Source organism: Tauraco erythrolophus, chromosome 9 (assembly GCF_009769465.1).
Source record: "Tauraco erythrolophus isolate bTauEry1 chromosome 9, bTauEry1.pri, whole genome shotgun sequence".
Taxonomy (NCBI): Eukaryota; Metazoa; Chordata; class Aves; order Musophagiformes; family Musophagidae; genus Tauraco; species Tauraco erythrolophus.
In genome coordinates this window covers 24,501,153-24,518,295 of record NC_141473.1, presented here as the reverse complement: position 1 = coordinate 24,518,295, position 17,143 = coordinate 24,501,153, and the positions used below count along the sequence as shown (strand labels likewise).

The following is a 17,143-nucleotide window of genomic DNA, read 5'->3' as shown; positions in this document are numbered from 1 at the left end:
GTGAGAACCCAACTTAGCAAACGTAATCGCTGTCCCTGAGCACATACTTCCATGACTCACTACCAGCAAATTCAAGAAGATATCCCGAATATTTTACAGATACAGGTGACAAAAAGCTGATCTATTTGTTACCATGACCTAATAGCTAAACAGTTTGCTAGTATAACCAGTTAGGATGCAAATGACATAACACAAAGCTTTTCCATGTTTTCATGAAGGAGGATCAAGAAATTAGGACCAGTGTCATTTACGAAGCCCTCTAACAAGTTATCCAAGCATCAGAATCTGAAAAGGACAAGAACATTTTTAAAGCCCTTTTTATTAAAATAGTTTAGTGTACCTGTTTATGTAAATATACACACACCCATATATACATACGGACACCCCCCCTAACCTTTGCTTGTTATGGGACACCAACCTTATTTTTTGCAGCATGCTATAAAAGTGACCAGTCTTGCAAACATTTGTGCTTAGACAGAAGAGACAGGCTACGTCTGATTGTCTCAACCTCATGTTAGATTCCCACTGGTTTCATATAAACATCTCAATTCAGCAGCTACAGCATTCAGTGCAACTTCTTCATAGGAGAATTCTCACAAGACCAGCATTTGCAAAACAGCCAAGTGCAAGCCAGCAGACAGTCAGTCCTCTTGGATAAATACTGCCATACAAAGCCGTTCCTTGTTGGAAGGTATTCTAATTGATGGCATTAATGGAGGCAAAGCACAATAGATACTTTAAATGACTTCTCCAATGCTGTATACTCTGCTGTATCTGGAAGTCATTAGAAACCATTAACCATGGCTTCCTGGGTAGCCCAAATGAATGGAAAAAGGAGGGGAGGGAAGACAATCCCTACTACCATTTGAAAACTGCTATAACAAAGAAGAATAGGCAGATGCAAAGGGAGATGAAGCCTTTAAATATTAATAAGTGGCCCAAATCAAGCTTCAACCCAGCACTGACAAACAGATCTAGCAAACTTGTGAAGCCACTCTCAGTCCTTAAAATTAAGTGCAAACACACTTATTCATACAGAATGGTGGGGCCCAGCAGGGATCAAGAGTGATGCAAATGTGTCAGCGTTCCAAATGGCTGGATGCACACGAATCAGTCCCGGGGGGACTCAGGAGTACCTTACTAGACCACTTGGTTGCTTCCCGATGTAGAGACTGAGCAGCAGCCAGAATGGGCTGGTTAACAGGCTGATTGGTTGCATTAACAGCAGCTCAGGCTCGTAATCATCTTCAATGTCAGAGGGGAGAGTGAATTCAACATCTGCATCATCCTCCTCATCTATATCTACACCAGCCTCAGCCGCTTCATTAATCACAGTTCACATCAGGCTTTGCAGGTGGCAGCACGGGTGGAGAAACAGGACAGTTAGTACAAGAAGCAGAATTTGGTAGAAGAGCATGAATTGAGCTGTTTTAGTGACCAAAACATCCTCTTGGTCTCTCAGGATCTGATAAGACAGCTCCAGGATCAGGTCAGAGGGAAGCGGGAAGGAACACAAGATTAGCAGCAGGAAATAAACATTTCGCCTGTGAATAAAAGTTACCAAAAATATTAAGTTACAATTCAAAGATGCAGCAATGTTTTTCATCTGAGCATACAGCTTCTACAGACAGAGGCTGACTTTCATAACAAGACTCTTCTGGCAAGACAATGGTGAAATGAATGGATTTTCTGTTTCAATGAAAGCTGTTTTGACTGCATAGAGGCAGGCACAGCAGCTGATGACTGTGGTATTCGTGCAGATAGAAAGCTTTGTATGGAAGCCCGTTCACATATATGGTAAGAAGAGATAGCAGCAGGATCACAGAAAAACCACACACTGACACTGCTTGCTGTAGAGCAGAGAGAAAAAAGCTGGGGTGAGAGACACTGCAGAAATGGGTATTGAAGTACCACAGATAATATAAAGAAAGAACAAAACCGTGTTATGAAAAGAAGATGTGATACTGAATGTGATGAGTGTTGTGAATATTACGGTTCTTTAAAAAGATTGAAACAGAATTAGTAGAATAAGAGGATTATGAAGCATATGATACCGTTTTGCCACAATATGTTGTATCCATTACCTTCAAAAAAAAAGAGGATTCAAGCAAATATATTGTGTTACGGTAGATCACAAGGAAGAGGTTAAGTGGTATAACAACACAGGCATTTCTAATACAGCAGCATTCAATACAAAAATATTCTACAAGTTTAGTAATTGTATTTCTTTGATTAAAGCCAAGTGCAATAAAGTCAAACTGCCCTTACAAAAACTACGCATTTCCAGCTGTGTTTTGCCTAAGAGATGGCCTTTTATAGAAAAAACAGCTACACCAATGAAAACGCAGAAGTTTTGGAAGGAAGTTGTAACTTTTATATACTGCCCAATCAACTAATCTTCAAAGACAACTTCTATTTAAGTCTTAGTCTAATGGAGAGCTTCCAGATATCCCTCATTCTCTGATTTATCCAAATGAGGGGGAAAGGCAGGGAAAGCTTAAAGCAATAGATAGTGTTCAGTTTGTGCTCCATGAGAAAATGGAGTACGTAAGAGCCCAGAATCCACTCAGTGAAAAGGAGTTTTGTAAAGGAGTAAAACTAAATCGATTTTATATCTTACAAGAATGAAGAACATTATCAAAATTTTTAAAGACTACTTGTCCCCCCTCATAAGAGTAACACATGGTAAAGTATCAGTAGACTAAAATTATTGGGCAAAAAGCAGAAGACGGCTGATACAGTCTATTGTGATTTAAAATGAGCAAGACCTTATATTTCTGTCTTTCCAGATCTAACCCATATTCCTTAGTAGCACTGTCTATCAATCCCTCTTCCACCCCATAAGTGAATTCAGAGACTACAGAAGTGTTTTTAAACTTCTTCCCCAAAAACATACTGTCAGAGTAACTGTACTCTTATTGTTAAAATGGGACTGCTAAAAAGATCTAGGACAAATGCTAGGCTCACTTACTGGTTTGTTGGTCTCAAAGAAATAGCAGTGAAAATGGTGGTTTATAAGCTAAATACACTAAGCTTAGAGCTCTTTCATTATCAGTAAGGTGTTCTAAGCCTGCTGCTTGGATTTGATAAATATTTTAACAGTTGCACTATTTAATTTAGAATGTATATAGTATATATAGGTAATTTAGTATATATGTAGTAAAAGCATTTCATTACCTACTGTGTATTGTTAATTTACCCATTTGAGATTCAAACATCAAAATACTTTTAGGAAACTGAAATTAAGGCTTTTGGCCTCAAAACTACCTTCTGAGATGATTACTACATTCCAGTACTATCCCTTCAGTAATATACATCTGCATTTGGTGTATCAAGACATAGGAGGGAAAATAGAGGTTTCATTTTATGGAAGAGACACTCAAACAGATTTGCACAATTTCATTTGTATTTTATCTGTATTTTCAAAACAGATGTTCCTTAAGCACAAAGCACTGAAGTTGATTCTGTAAGCTATTCAAGTTTATCTTCTCATTCACCACCTAATTTGGCAAAGAAAAAAGTAGATATTTTAAAAGCCAAATTCTGATATTTATTTTGTATCTGCAGTAGCCTAAACCTCAGAAGTTTACTCAGTTGCTGCAAAGGAAAAATGTAGCTTTTCAGGGAAAAAAACCAAAGGGGGACAGGAAAAAAAGTTGTACTAGCATTTGTAAGACTAATGAGCTCACACTGCTTTGTCATAGCACTGAAATGGTAGGAAACGAAAGATTTTTGGCCTTGGTAGCAAGTGTGACTCAGTACAAAAAAGAATGAGAACAGGCCATCTATATATGGCCACTTTTCCAATCATAAATGCACCAGATTAACTACAAAGTAACTTGCAGCTCCTTCCAGAATTAAGACAAACCAGTTGATGATTCCTGCAGCTGGCAGGAACATCCATACATACTTTCCAAAGTCATTTAAATACAGCAATCAGCTTGCCAGCCTAGAAAGGCGTAAGCATTAGTGGCTCTCTAGGCAATACTGCCATCAAGGATCACAAACAGCTTAGCATACACAGCACATTTGTGTTCACAGAGCTATGTTAATCAAGCATTCCAGCAAGTTTGAGTATTAAAACAACTGACCCCAGTTCACTCTGAACTTTAAAGGGTTTCTAATTCTTCCTATGGCAATGATTTTACTATTTGTCTATAAAAGACTATTCTCTGTCATTGAGGCAACTGACTTTGGACCAAACACACTGATCCTAAAAGTAATTAATAATAGAAATTAATTCCTTTTAGCACAAGACAGCTTCTTACCTTACTAGACCATTTCCGGGCTTCATCATGCAACTGCCTAGCAGCCATCATCATGGGCTGATTAATAGCTTCTCCTGCTTTCTGCTCTGGGAACTCTTCATCCTTTTCTTCAGGTGGTGGTGGTCTGGGTGGGGGAACCTCACCTTCTGGAAGTGGTGGTTTTGGAGGAGCAAGCTCATCAGTCAGCTAAGAAAGGGAAAAATCTTATTCAGTGCAACGAAATAGCACACAGATCGAGTAAAGGATGGTATCATGGTAAGACATGATCCCATGAGCTCATGTTTTTTTTCAGTTTTTTGAAGTGCTTTGTGTTACAAGAAATACCTGGTTTTAATCTCTTCATTTGAAAGCTGGATTGGAATTTTTTTAGACTTAAGACTACTTGTATGCATGGCTGGCCAGACAATGCATTTTATTTTTAAGGAATAAAAATCTACTCAAGTAATTTCAGTATGCAATCCACACACTGACGGTGACAACTCTGTATTGTATTACAAACTATGCTGCACTTACATGAAGCTGCTCAAGGTCAGGAGGAGGAGGGGGAAAATCTGGCTCCTGAGGCTGGAAAGCTTCTCTGACTTTGGCCACAGCTCCCAAAATTCTGTACCCAGAATCCAAGAAACTCTTCTGCAAACCTGAACAAAAATTCCATTACCAGCTTGACAGCATTCAGTAATATTTAGAACTGCAACACTACCCCAAAACAATTGCTTCTGTAACATACTGTGCCAAGCACAAATATATATGTAAAAACACTATGTTTAAAAACTACCAAAATGTTTACAGTGGATTTACATGTTTGAAATGTTAGTGTCACATGCAACATGCATAAAATAAAGCCTAGGCTGAGTAATAGTCACTATCAATAGCCATTTAGAATAAAAGAAACTAGATGATATTTTCTTATATAAAGCAGTACTACTGATAACTTGTGACAAATACTACTTCTAAAGATTATGAAATCATGTAATAAACTTGAAATTTGAATCTTTTTCCTTTGAATATGCCAAAAGTCATTGATTGCATTTAAAAGAGCAAGACTCAGCAGTTGGTGTGACCTTTATTTCCACCATTCGGGATTTAAGTGGACACAAAATTTACATAAAGGAGATACACAGCCATACAAGACCAAATAAGCACTACCTCCACATCATCTTCAGCCAGTAAAAATATATTTGGTATCAGCTGACTGAATCCTTACCAGGATCAGAAATGTTTCCTGCCACAGCTTTAGCATCCATAACCATTGGCGATATGGTTTTGCTTAGCTCGTCAGAGGCTGCTTTAACAGCCTCACGGAATTTAGGGTCTTCTGAGTTTTCAACCTCACGTTTTGCTACCAGTAGGATGCGGTTTGCTCGTCTAGCAATGCTGGTGGCACCAGCTACCAGCATCTGAGGTTGAATATTGGCCATCGCAACTTTACATTTATCAAGATCTTTTTTAATAGCCTCTTCTGATGCATCCAACAGAGATTTAGTATCAATGGCTTCATCCACCAACCCTAGAATAAAAGTTAAACACATTAACATTCTAGTTTCATCTGCGGAAAGGGATATTTGGTATTCCAGAGACTGTTCACAATCAGAAAAGTAAGTACTTCTGAACTGGGAGGTGGGGAGGGGCAGAAGGGGGCATGGAAATCAGACCAAAGCTATTACTGCAGTGTTACTTCTGATTATTTGGTACCTCTATCACAGTAACCCTGGTCAGGCTTGCTCTCACTCATGACATTCCAAGCTCTTATTCATCTACCAGAGAATGTTGCGTGAGTCAAGAACTGGCTTACACAGTATACGCAGCAGAGCTTCCTTCCTCCAAACAAATTTCTTCAAGCATATTCAGTACTTTTTGTACCTCTCCCATTCATTAAAAGGAAACATCCCTCTGGCTATGCTTTTACTTAAGGATGATATATAGTGATAAGGCAGGAAGCTGTAAAATACCCACAATTTAATTATGGAGACGAAGAAGGAGGTAGTATACAGTCAGGGGATTAGCAGACCAGTGCAAAGGATCTGCACTTCAGAAAGACTGAAACATTTAAGTGTCTCAGCAAGATTCAGTAAATCAGTAGCTTTGTTTTATTTACTGCTTTCATCAAGCTGTTACATCATTTTTAACATGTTCTTGCCCCCACTTAATTATTTGTCCTCATTCAACATGCCAGACTATGTTGGAAAAACCTCAAGTTGCTAATGGTATTCTGTTTTTCCTACAGAAGAACTCAAGACAAATTTGCTCCTCTGCAGCTCAAAATTAACACCTATGAAGCAAGGTATTTTGTTTATGCTGTAACATATACCTATTTCTGGAGTCAGAGAGCACATTCCCACTTCTCTTATTTTTAGCAAGTCATTACTCACACATTTTTCATCAATCCAAATGGAATGGGGAGGAAATCCACATCAGCTATAGTTAGCTACAAGTACAGTCTTGAAAAAAATTCCTACTTTACCTGTCATTTTTTCACATTATCAATCCATTGGTTTTTCATAGTTTCAAAATGTTCATAAGCAGCTTGATTTCCAGGATTTCTTAGGAGGATACGAGCAGCTGATACTACCTGCCAACGGAAAACAGTTTTAATTACAGAAGTTCCAGTATATAATGACATCACACATATTCCTGAAAATACATTTGTTTTTCAGGACCAGATGTGTAGCTCTTCATTTGGAATACTAGTTCATTGACTAGTTCAACATCTAGCTGCTTGAAGATTTACTGTGCTTCTGGAATTTGTTGACACAAATACTTTTTTCTGGAACTTCAATTACACACTTATATTTCAAAAAGTGTTTAAAAACAGCTACTGAAAACACTAAGCTACATTCATTAAAGAGCATTTTTTTCACTCAGATATTACTAAGCCTCAAAGTAATTTGTTTCAAGGATAAGCCACTAACGCTTCTGTCCAAAAGTTGAGGAGTAAGACATGTCATTTAATCAGTTTGTTTCTACTTGGTATCATATACAATATTTGCAATTCCTCTTTTAAGTGTCAGCACTATGCTTCTTGCTGGTATTAACATCTTTCTCTGATAGCAGGGGCATAAAGACAATTCCACAGAAGCCGACCCCAGCCCTTTTAATAGCCTTTGAGACTAAGGAAGCAAACCTGTGGGGTAAGTTCCCTTGCTGATTTCACTGTTGCTTGAATGCCCTCCACAGTGGTTTTATTCGCAGTTCCAACTGCAGCTGCTTTTTCTGCTGTAGCTCCCAGTTTAGCAGCATGGTTTTCAAAGTTCGCTGCTCTTTCATCAAACACCTACTTGTCAGAAGAGAACACCACATTAAAAAGCCCAACTTCCCTAAAGAACACAGTTTCTTCAAAGTGTCAAATACCAGAGACACCACCTTAACATTCACACTGAGAGGATGCAACAGGACATAAAAGCTTTGAAGCTATTTCATTTTTCAGTCTTGACATTACTGGACTATCTGCTTTACTAACTCGTCTGGGCAAAGGATACTACCACACGTTATAGCTTTGAGGTATTAAGAACACTAATTCCTGTGTTACTGCTGTAACAAATACTGTCTTAAAACTATCTTAGCTCATAGACATTAATCTTCAAACTCATAATCCAAAAATAACTATATTTGGAAGATAAATATGGAGTTTTACCCTAAAAATCAAAGCTTCACGTTGGAAAAAAATGCCTTCCTTCCACAGTCCTTAGTTATTCAAGGCACAGAATGCTCGGAGAAAAAGCTATCCTGTCACAAATCTAAATTCCTCAAGGCCTTGGGAATCATCTTCATCATGTTTAAATCGACTAGCCAAACAGAGCTGCCAGCCATCAGTTTTAGATACTTCACATGCAGCCAGTAGCTTTGAAGTACAGGAAACATTACACAGCAAGAGAACAGGTTTAATCTGTTGATCAATCTTGACATGAATTTTACATTTTAAACAGCTTCTATGAAGTTGAGCTATAGAATTCACTAACTAGTGTGCCAGTGATTTTTGCACGTGATTTTAGCATGCTGAAGGCAACATGGTACAATCACAGGGAGAATATTTGCCACTTCACTGAAGTCAGGGACAACAGTTTCCAGGCATATATAGTACAATTTGCTATCTCCAAGAGTCCAAAGAAATTTGCATGACAATCATTATGCTGTCAGAATTAATAACCATGTATTTTCTCAAGCTTGAGAAAAAAAACTGGTTAATTTTTCAAAATATCAATTCAGGTAGAATTAATCAATACCTGAAGCTTCACATGGGAAAAAGACCACCTAGGTATACTTGCCTCATCTCTATTGGGAGCATCAGAAGGAGCAGTGGCTGCTACTGCTAACAATTTAATAGGAGTTGTGGTGTCACTAAAAACATCAGAAACTTCTTGGGTCATTGCCTCTTGCATCCGTGTTTTAAGATCCTCGAAAAAAAAGGAAAATTATTAGCACAATACACAAATATTAAGTTTGTAGGGATCCAAATCCTTAAAACTGCTTATTAAAACAAGTCATTACAATGGCAGCCATTAAGGTAAAATCATCTTAAAATCATGATCAGTGGATCAGTTTTTACATAATTTGAAATACCAGAAGCTTACATACCACTCCTTGAAGCAGCATCAGAAGCCATCAACAGCACAATTTGAGACTTTGCCCCTCAAATTTGCAATGATAGCATGCTATTTTCTTTCAAAATGAGACTTTGTTTCTATTCTGAATTGTTCATTTGGAATTAATCCCTAGAGCATAACATCAAGGACTTCCTACAAAGTTTGCTTTAAGCATCTCAGCTAAACCAACAGGGTTTTTTTGCTGCACTCTTTTTCATAGACCCATAGAATGGTTTGGGATGGAAGGGACCTAAAAGATCATCTAGTTCCAACCCCACTACCACAGGCAAGGACACCTTCCACTAGATCAGGTTGCTCAAAGCCTCATTCAACCCTGCATTCAACACTTCCAGGGATGAGGCATCCACAACTTCTCTGGGCAAACTGTTCCACTGCCTCACCACCTTCAGAGTGAAGAAATTCTTCCTCAAATCTAATCTAAATCTACCCCCTTTTAGTTTATAGCCATTACCCCTTGTCCTATCACTACATGCCCCTTTTAGGTACTGGAAGGCTGCAATAAGATCACCCCAGAGACTTCTCTTCTCCAGGCTGAACAATCCCAACTCTCAGCCTGTCTCCTTAGGAGAAGTGCTCCAGCCCTCAGATCACCTTTGTGGCTCTCCTCTTGACCTGCTCCAACAGGTCCATGTCCTCCTTCTCTGGGGGCCCCAGAGCTGAATGCAGTACTCCAGGTGGGGTCTCATGAGAGCAGAGGGGAAGGATCAATTCCTTCAACCTGCTGATCATGCTTGTTTGTATTGACGCCTCCCACACAGAAACGCTTTATTAGGAGTGCGGATACTTCAGTGTATTATGCATTTCATGGCACAAGAGCAGATTTTTACCTTCAGTGAGTCCTGAAGCTGAGCAGCAATTGCCCTGGCCTGAGGAGATTCTCCCTCCCCTCGTGCTGCAAGGTCAGCTAGCTGAGCAGCCAGCTGGTCTACACGGTCACATTTGGCAAGCAGGTCCTGACGATAAGGTCCCATCATGACATTAGCTAAACGACGACCTTCTGCTACCAGACCCCGAATTGCTGCCTGGCCTACAGTGGAAGAAGTCACATTGCATTAACATACAGTGGAACAAAAATTGAAAGCATAAATCAGAGGCACTATGAAGTAAGTGACATTTCAGGATTCTCAGGTTTTTAAGAACACCTTTCTAGGCAGTGGTAAGAATCTCCTACAGTTTATCATTAAGCAACTGCCCTTCAAATCCACAGAGGAATTCAACTCTCACCAGTTTCTTTTTGCTTATTAGAGCAACTCTAGATAGAGAGGTATTCTTTTTAACTAGAGTGGCCTGACAGAAGTGAACCATTACAGCTCTCAGATATTCCTACATAACTAATCTGTCAACTCCAATAGAAAGCACCTCCAAATTCTAAGTACTGCAATTCACCTTCACATCATTACAAGTCATTAGAAGATGAGCAGGAGGAAGAGGAGAAAAGCCAAGTAGAAAACAAATGAAAAAGAAGAACACCTTCTCCCAAGATTCCAGAATCATAAGTAAGAAATGTCAAGTGACCAGGATGGGGGTGGAGGAGAATCCTTACAAAGCCTCCACAGTGTGTCAAAAGTTTTTCTGTAAAAAATTTTATTTTTAGCATGGGTGATTTCCTTCATTCACTTACAGAAGCTTCTTGTTCTTTCACAAGAATATGCTCCTCAATACAATAGTATTCTTCTGTTAAGAGAAGTCATCATATATTAAGTCCTTTAAAGATCTACTGAAGAATCATTTTAAGGTAATGCTAACATGCAAGTAATCCAACTTCATGATCAAGCTGAAAACTACTCAGAAGGAAGTTGTCACAGGATCTGACTATCCAAGAATCACTCAGCACTGCCACCATCATTTTAGAAAGCTTATTAGTGTCGCCAAATTTTGTGCTGTTTAACTGTCCCAAGATGTTTTTTAATTTTGTTTTGCATAAGTCAAGTGCAGCCAAGCGAGTGCACTTCCCACACCAGTTTAGTTTTTCAATACATCTTGCCTTGTTTGCATCTGCCAATTACAATTACTTAGCCATCACTTAGCTAGGATAATTCATAATATGACTGAACGCAAATATTTGTAGCAGCTAACACCACTGAAGTGGCTCACATGTTTATAAAAGAAAATACACCTTCTGCCTTGTTACTTCAAAATTCAGTTTGTGTTGAAGCACTACCCTGGGATAACAGCAAGCACACCAAGTTATTTGTGACATGGCTGTTATTACTGCAGAGAACACTGAAGTATTTTCACAGCACTGAAAATATCAGGCCAAATTCTAACAGAAATGCTGTCCAGACTGAAGAGAGCACATATCTGATTTATATTCTTAATATATCTTTCCTATAAGTGCCCTGCCAAAGGTCCATGCACGTGAAAGACATTTAAATGAAAAAATTGAACAATATCATTCATCTCGCAACTAGGTTTTTTTCTTCCTTAAACTAGGAACATTAAAGTTATAAGACATGTAACACCTTGCATCTCTACACACATTTGTCGTATGTATTAGTACAACAATTGATTATATTTCTGTAGCATACATCCAGTTCTGAGAAACTTCAGTTCCTTCAGCAAGCTTTCAGCACGTACGCAAGCCTCATGATTAGCTAGGCACTTACAGACTTCAAGTGGTATTTAAGTTACCTTTGTTTCCTTTGAATTAAAAATAAAAAAGTTTAGGTTTGCACTTCTTCAATCCAACCACTTGACAGGTTACTATGTTCAAGAGAAATATCAAAGTTAAGGAGGTTTTCAGCCACTGCCAAAACATGTCATGAGACCTATCTACTGCCTTCTTGGTCTTCTAATTCAGTGTGCAATTTGCTCATCTGAAAGTGTCAAACATGGAACTCCACCCTTCTGTTTAAAATACTGCATACAAATTTGCACTTCACAAGTGTCCATGCAATCAACATCGCTAAATCTTTAATTCAAGGATCTGTCATTGGTTATTCACACAACAGAAGTTACCTTGACAGACAGGGAAAGGCGTGAGAAAGAGGTATTAAAGGTCTGCAGTTATACTACTTCTTATAAGGCACATTTTCACTCTTTGTTATCAGTTGCACGGCTCAGACTTAACTGCTATGGAAAAAACTACTGAATCCAGTTATCAAGCTTCATCCACCTACTTCCAATAGCATCAGAAGCAGCTAAACAAGAAATTCAGAAATGGCTTACAATAAGCTCTCAGTAGAGTACCTCCTGAACCATAATTATTTGCCCACTGATAGCATGTGTGGATTCTCAGATCACCTTACTCTTGGTCTCTTGGTTTAAGTAGCATTCTTCTCAGATAACCAAGAAACCATGTAAGAAGTGGTATTTTTAGGTTAAGTTTAGAAATTTTTTTTTCTTCTCTCAAGGACTTAATTGCTCAATTTGCTGGAGTAAGTATAAATTCAAATTCGAGATACTATATTTGTATAATAGTAAGAGCAAGGAGTAGTCTAAATCTCGTCTGTTCTACAGCACTTGTTCTCCTATTCTTCCCCAAAGTCGTTCTTTCCAGACGACAAAGAGAATGACGGGCCAGCTCGATTCAATAACACTGCAGTCAGGACTTGGCTATAAACCTCCAGCCACAAACTGCAGGTCTCCACATCACTGGAAAGATTCCACGCATCCTCAGCATCCTAGGAGCAGTAGTTTCAGTCATAAGAATTACTAACAAGTTTAACCATAAAACTATGGCGGGGAAGAGCACACGGAAACACTTACCTACTCCCCGATCAGCAACTGTAGGATTGTCAATCCACCTTTGAGCTTGCTCAATCTTGCCCTCCAGATGGACTGCTGCTTTAACTGGCCTGGTATTTGCTACAGCCCTGTTTGTTTTGGACTGTAAATTCTGAAGTGATGTAGCTATTTGCTTAGCCAAGGCACGGGCCTCAGGGGAGTCACCTTTCCCACTAAGGATTAAAAAAAGGTATAGTCATATCAATATAATTTACAGCTAGCCCCCAATTCAGCAGGAAGACTCAATACAAGATACTTCATTTTTAACAAGGTTAAATTTGACACTTGAGTCTCAGAGCAAATAATGCCAATGTCATCCATAAATTCCCACCTCACACTTCTCTGCTGTGGCACCTGGATATTACGTATATTCAGCACAGCACTGAGGTGAGGGGAGGCATGGTACTGTCATTGATCATACTGATGTATGACTTTGATTTCCCATACTCACGGCTGTCTTATGAGCAACTGCAATAATGCCACACAGTTACAAGCAGAACAGTAAGCAGCAACAGACCCACGGCTAGAGGGTGGGTCTGTTGAAAAGAGGTAGCGCATTAAGACCTGCAGCAGCTAAATCTCAAAAAAACTTGATTACAAGTGTCTAACTAATGACTAGGGAAAAATATTGATCTCCATATTGCAACTGGCCATAGACGAATATTACAATTTATACAATAACTGTTTCTCAACTTCCATTCTCGAGCATCCTCTTTGCAAAACTGACAGAAATATCATTTGCTGCTGAGCACTGAACCCAAGGTAACAGAATTTTCTCAAAGTCTCATCTTTTAAATAGTTTGCTGCAGTTACAGCTTAGAACACCAACAGCTATTCAAGTGCTAGATATTTCACCTTGACATTTAGTAAACTACTTAGCAAAAAACAGTGATAACATTTGTATGTATAAAAAAACTTAAATTTCACATTATCTCATTCCTTTGAAGTGCTTGACAGTACAAAGGAGCTCACTTTTGGCTTCAGTTTGCCTGCCAAATATTCCATAGACAGTAGAAAGAAATATTTTCTAGATAAAATAACTCTAGTTACTTTTTTTTTGAGAAAGATACTGCAAGTCAGGCTTTGGGATTGAAATCATTAGGTTGAAGCATTAAAAGGATACCATATTTTATAAATTAAATTTTTTCAAGGATGTCAAAAAGTTAGCTCCCCTTCCCCAAGGAACAGAACAATTCTTCACATTGAATTTTTACTAAATGCAGGATAGAAACTCTAAAGTAGAAGATGTTCATTCCCAGTTCTTGGGGGAAAATACATTCCCCAATTAATCATCAATATTCTGATTTTGCTCAGCATTTTGATCTCCAAATGAAAGTAATTCAAACAAATCAATGGTGATAAAACTAATACGTACTGTCGCCGCAGATCTGACAGCTTAGCTGTCAAAGCAGAGGATTTCCCCAAGGACGAGGATATCATCTCTTTCTTAGGCTCCTCACATAATTCTGCAACTTTCCTTGCTTCAGCCATAATTCCCCGAATATGTTCTTCTCCTTCACTACCTCCATTAGGATCCGCAAGCCAATTCTTAATAGAAAGAATTTGTGTAAGAGTAAAGATAAACAGCAATAGTATTTACATAGAGACTTTTAAACAAAATAAAAATCAATATAGCTTTCAAAACTTTATTTAACAGAAAAGACTTTGCAAAAGCACTTTCTGTTTATTAGATACCATGAAGTTCTTGTATTGTCTAGCAGATTTTCTGTTTTGAAAAACATGTCAAGCCAGATAAGTCTACCCAAAAATTTTACGTTCTGTCTCCCCCAACATTTGCCAACAGTATTTTCAGAAGTAAAATTTAACTAGTCCCTTTAGGGACTCATGATCTGGCTTTCAGAAGAAAAATTAAAATAAATGCTCTTGTGCACAGTGTGGCATTCTTTACAGAGTTCTTCCTAAAAAGTTTCATTATAATTTCATTTGCTGTATAGTCATACATATATAAATTACACATTAATATTATAATTATATACACATGCACACATTTAGATAAGGTATATATAGAGAAGGTTCATTATTTGATGACCATCATCATGATTGGGTAACAGGCTGACCATTGAGGGAGATTTTAAGTTACAGAAACAAATGATCAACTAAAAGAAAAAGTAGTTTTCATTAACATTGTTTTGCTTTTGTCATGAATATGAAGTTCTAAATCCTGAACTTCACTCCCAAAGCAGAACTCAGGGAAAAGGTTCTGGTTTTCCCCCCACAGTGTGGGTCTGCGCAGTCTGAAACCCCTCTACTCTTTTCTTTAGCAAGATCAGTTTATGTCCAAATTCACGGAGTTTTCTCATTTTAATTTCACAACCTTGACGTTTTTAGCAATTATGGAAAAAAATCATAAGCTGTAGCAAAACACACAGCACCCTGTAAATTACTGAATTTAAGATTCTTCTGTGTTAAAGCAACATGTTCTTCCTAAGAAGTAACTGTGTTACATTTGCAAACAACTACAACAGTTCAGTATAACAACTCTAACAGCAGCCATGTAATCATGTTGTGTAATATTTATGAAATTATTAGTGGTACCTGAGCAGCATCGATCTTCTTGGCAATGGCCTGCTTAGAGTTTGTCATGGCCTCCAATTTGCGGGCTGCATTCTCCACTTTTGCAGTGAGCAAATCCAGACCTTGCGACACCCTGCTGTGCTTTCTGCATAGCCATGGGTGTAGCACCCTGTCCTCTGCCCAAGACAAAGAGTATCACGGATTCGGCTTAGGATTGAACAAAGCTCTTTTCTAATGAAGAGGCAAGAAAAACTGTTTACAAGCATTCCCAGCAATTATTGCAAGAGATCCAGTGTTTATATTTTTTTTGCCCCTCAGAAAACAAAAATAACTTGAGGAGAAACACTACAACAAGAAGAGTTTAAACTAAGAGCATGTTTTCCCCTTTCCAGAATTTGACATTTAGCATCCTCAGAAGAATGAACGTTTTAAGTGTCACAAAGTAAGGCTATTGGAGGATACAGTTTCATTAAAGTACTCAGGGCACGGCCGGTTGTCACATCATTTAGAGATTGCTGCAAGTCCGTCAGAACCTGCATGAGCTATGTCTTGCTGTATCTAAGTGAAGACAGCAAGTCTGTAAGTGAAAATAAGATATTTTAGTTGCCTCAATCATGTTGACAAAGTAGATTAAATGTTATGGGCTACTGGTAAGACTTCTTGAAATGGTGAAAAGCATGCTAGCAATATAAATTTACAAGAATGTAGAAAACAATTTGCCACATTACCACTATTTGTTCAAATGTTTAGGAGTTAAAAGTTAGATAGAATCATAAAATGGTTAGGGTTGGAAGGGACCTCAAAGATCATCTAGTTTCAACCCCCCTGCCATGGGCATGGAAATCCTCCACTACACCAGGTTGCCCAAAGCCTCATCCAACCTGGCCTTGAACACTTCCAGGTGTAGATTAGTTCAAATACATATGCCTGTATATGTAATAGAAAGATTAGTTCAAATACATAAGCCTGTATATGTAATAGAAAGATTAGTTCAATACATAAGCCTGAGAACATTAGTTTTGCATAAGAAATCTCATACTCCGTTCCAAAATAACCTATTAGAAAGCTTTTTGAGCATGTTAACTTTATCAAACTACTAACTTTAAAAAGACCATACTAAGTGCAAGCATGACAAGCATGCTACTGAGATGCTAAGGTGTATTTACACAGTCAGTCCAGAATCTTAAGATATGTTTCTTTATATCTTTCCTCATGTAGATAACTTCAACTCAGCCTATATTAAACTACCATACAAATTAACTCATTTGTTAGTAAACCTTATCCTGTCTCTTCCTCCACCTCCAAAAATCCCAAACAATACAAAACTGGCACTAACCACCGCTTTACAGGAAGAGTAAGAGTTTAGCCTAATTCCTAATGCTGTGTGCAAGAACTGATACAAAGCAGCTTGTACATTCTCTCAGGTCAGTCAGCTTCCAAGTGAAGATAAACTAAAACCAGCTTCTCATCCAGTACCACTATTATAGCTAATATACATTTCTCTAACGTCCATACAACCTGTATTTCTAAGTTTTGGCCTCTTTAGCCATTATATAGCAAACTAACAACTCTTCATGGAAATAAATTATAGAAATATTCCAAGCTTGTGTACATATCATCATAGAACTTAAGAGCCTGTCAGTCTATGGATTTAAAGTCATGGCAAGGAATTTTTTCTTAAGGTAATTCAAAACACAGTTCTCCAAATAACTTGCATTTGCTCACTTCCTGCACTTCACTAGGGCCTTAAGTCAGAAGAGGCACTTATTTACCTAAAAGTTGCTGCTTTTTTTTTTAAAATAAAAAGACTACTAATTGACATTGCTTTTTCTGACAATTTGAAAGAATTTCTCTTCTTTGAAAGAAATTTCTCCATTAACATTTAAGAGAAAATGTTACACCATGAAACCATTGCCTTTATCTCTAATGGACTGGAATGAATAGCTTTCTGGGGTTTCCAGGTGGGGTATTTTTCAGGGGTGGGGAGGAATGTTACAACAAAATAAAGAATCC

The 17,143-nt window shown here is 38.1% G+C and overlaps 1 protein-coding gene across 1 annotated transcript in view; it reads right to left on the bottom strand.

The window, feature by feature from the left end:
• VCL (vinculin) overlaps positions 1 to 17,143 on the bottom strand; it is a 62,498-nt gene that overhangs the window by 4,140 nt on the left and 41,215 nt on the right. The window contains 14 exon segments of the mRNA XM_086617041.1: positions 1,137 to 1,216; positions 1,219 to 1,336; positions 1,338 to 1,346; positions 4,269 to 4,454; positions 4,776 to 4,906; positions 5,473 to 5,782; positions 6,736 to 6,837; positions 7,390 to 7,539; positions 8,531 to 8,659; positions 9,697 to 9,896; positions 12,578 to 12,768; positions 13,971 to 14,143; positions 15,152 to 15,262; positions 15,264 to 15,306. Of these exon segments, the coding sequence (XP_086473167.1) occupies positions 1,137 to 1,216; positions 1,219 to 1,336; positions 1,338 to 1,346; positions 4,269 to 4,454; positions 4,776 to 4,906; positions 5,473 to 5,782; positions 6,736 to 6,837; positions 7,390 to 7,539; positions 8,531 to 8,659; positions 9,697 to 9,896; positions 12,578 to 12,768; positions 13,971 to 14,143; positions 15,152 to 15,262; positions 15,264 to 15,306 (1,933 nt within the window).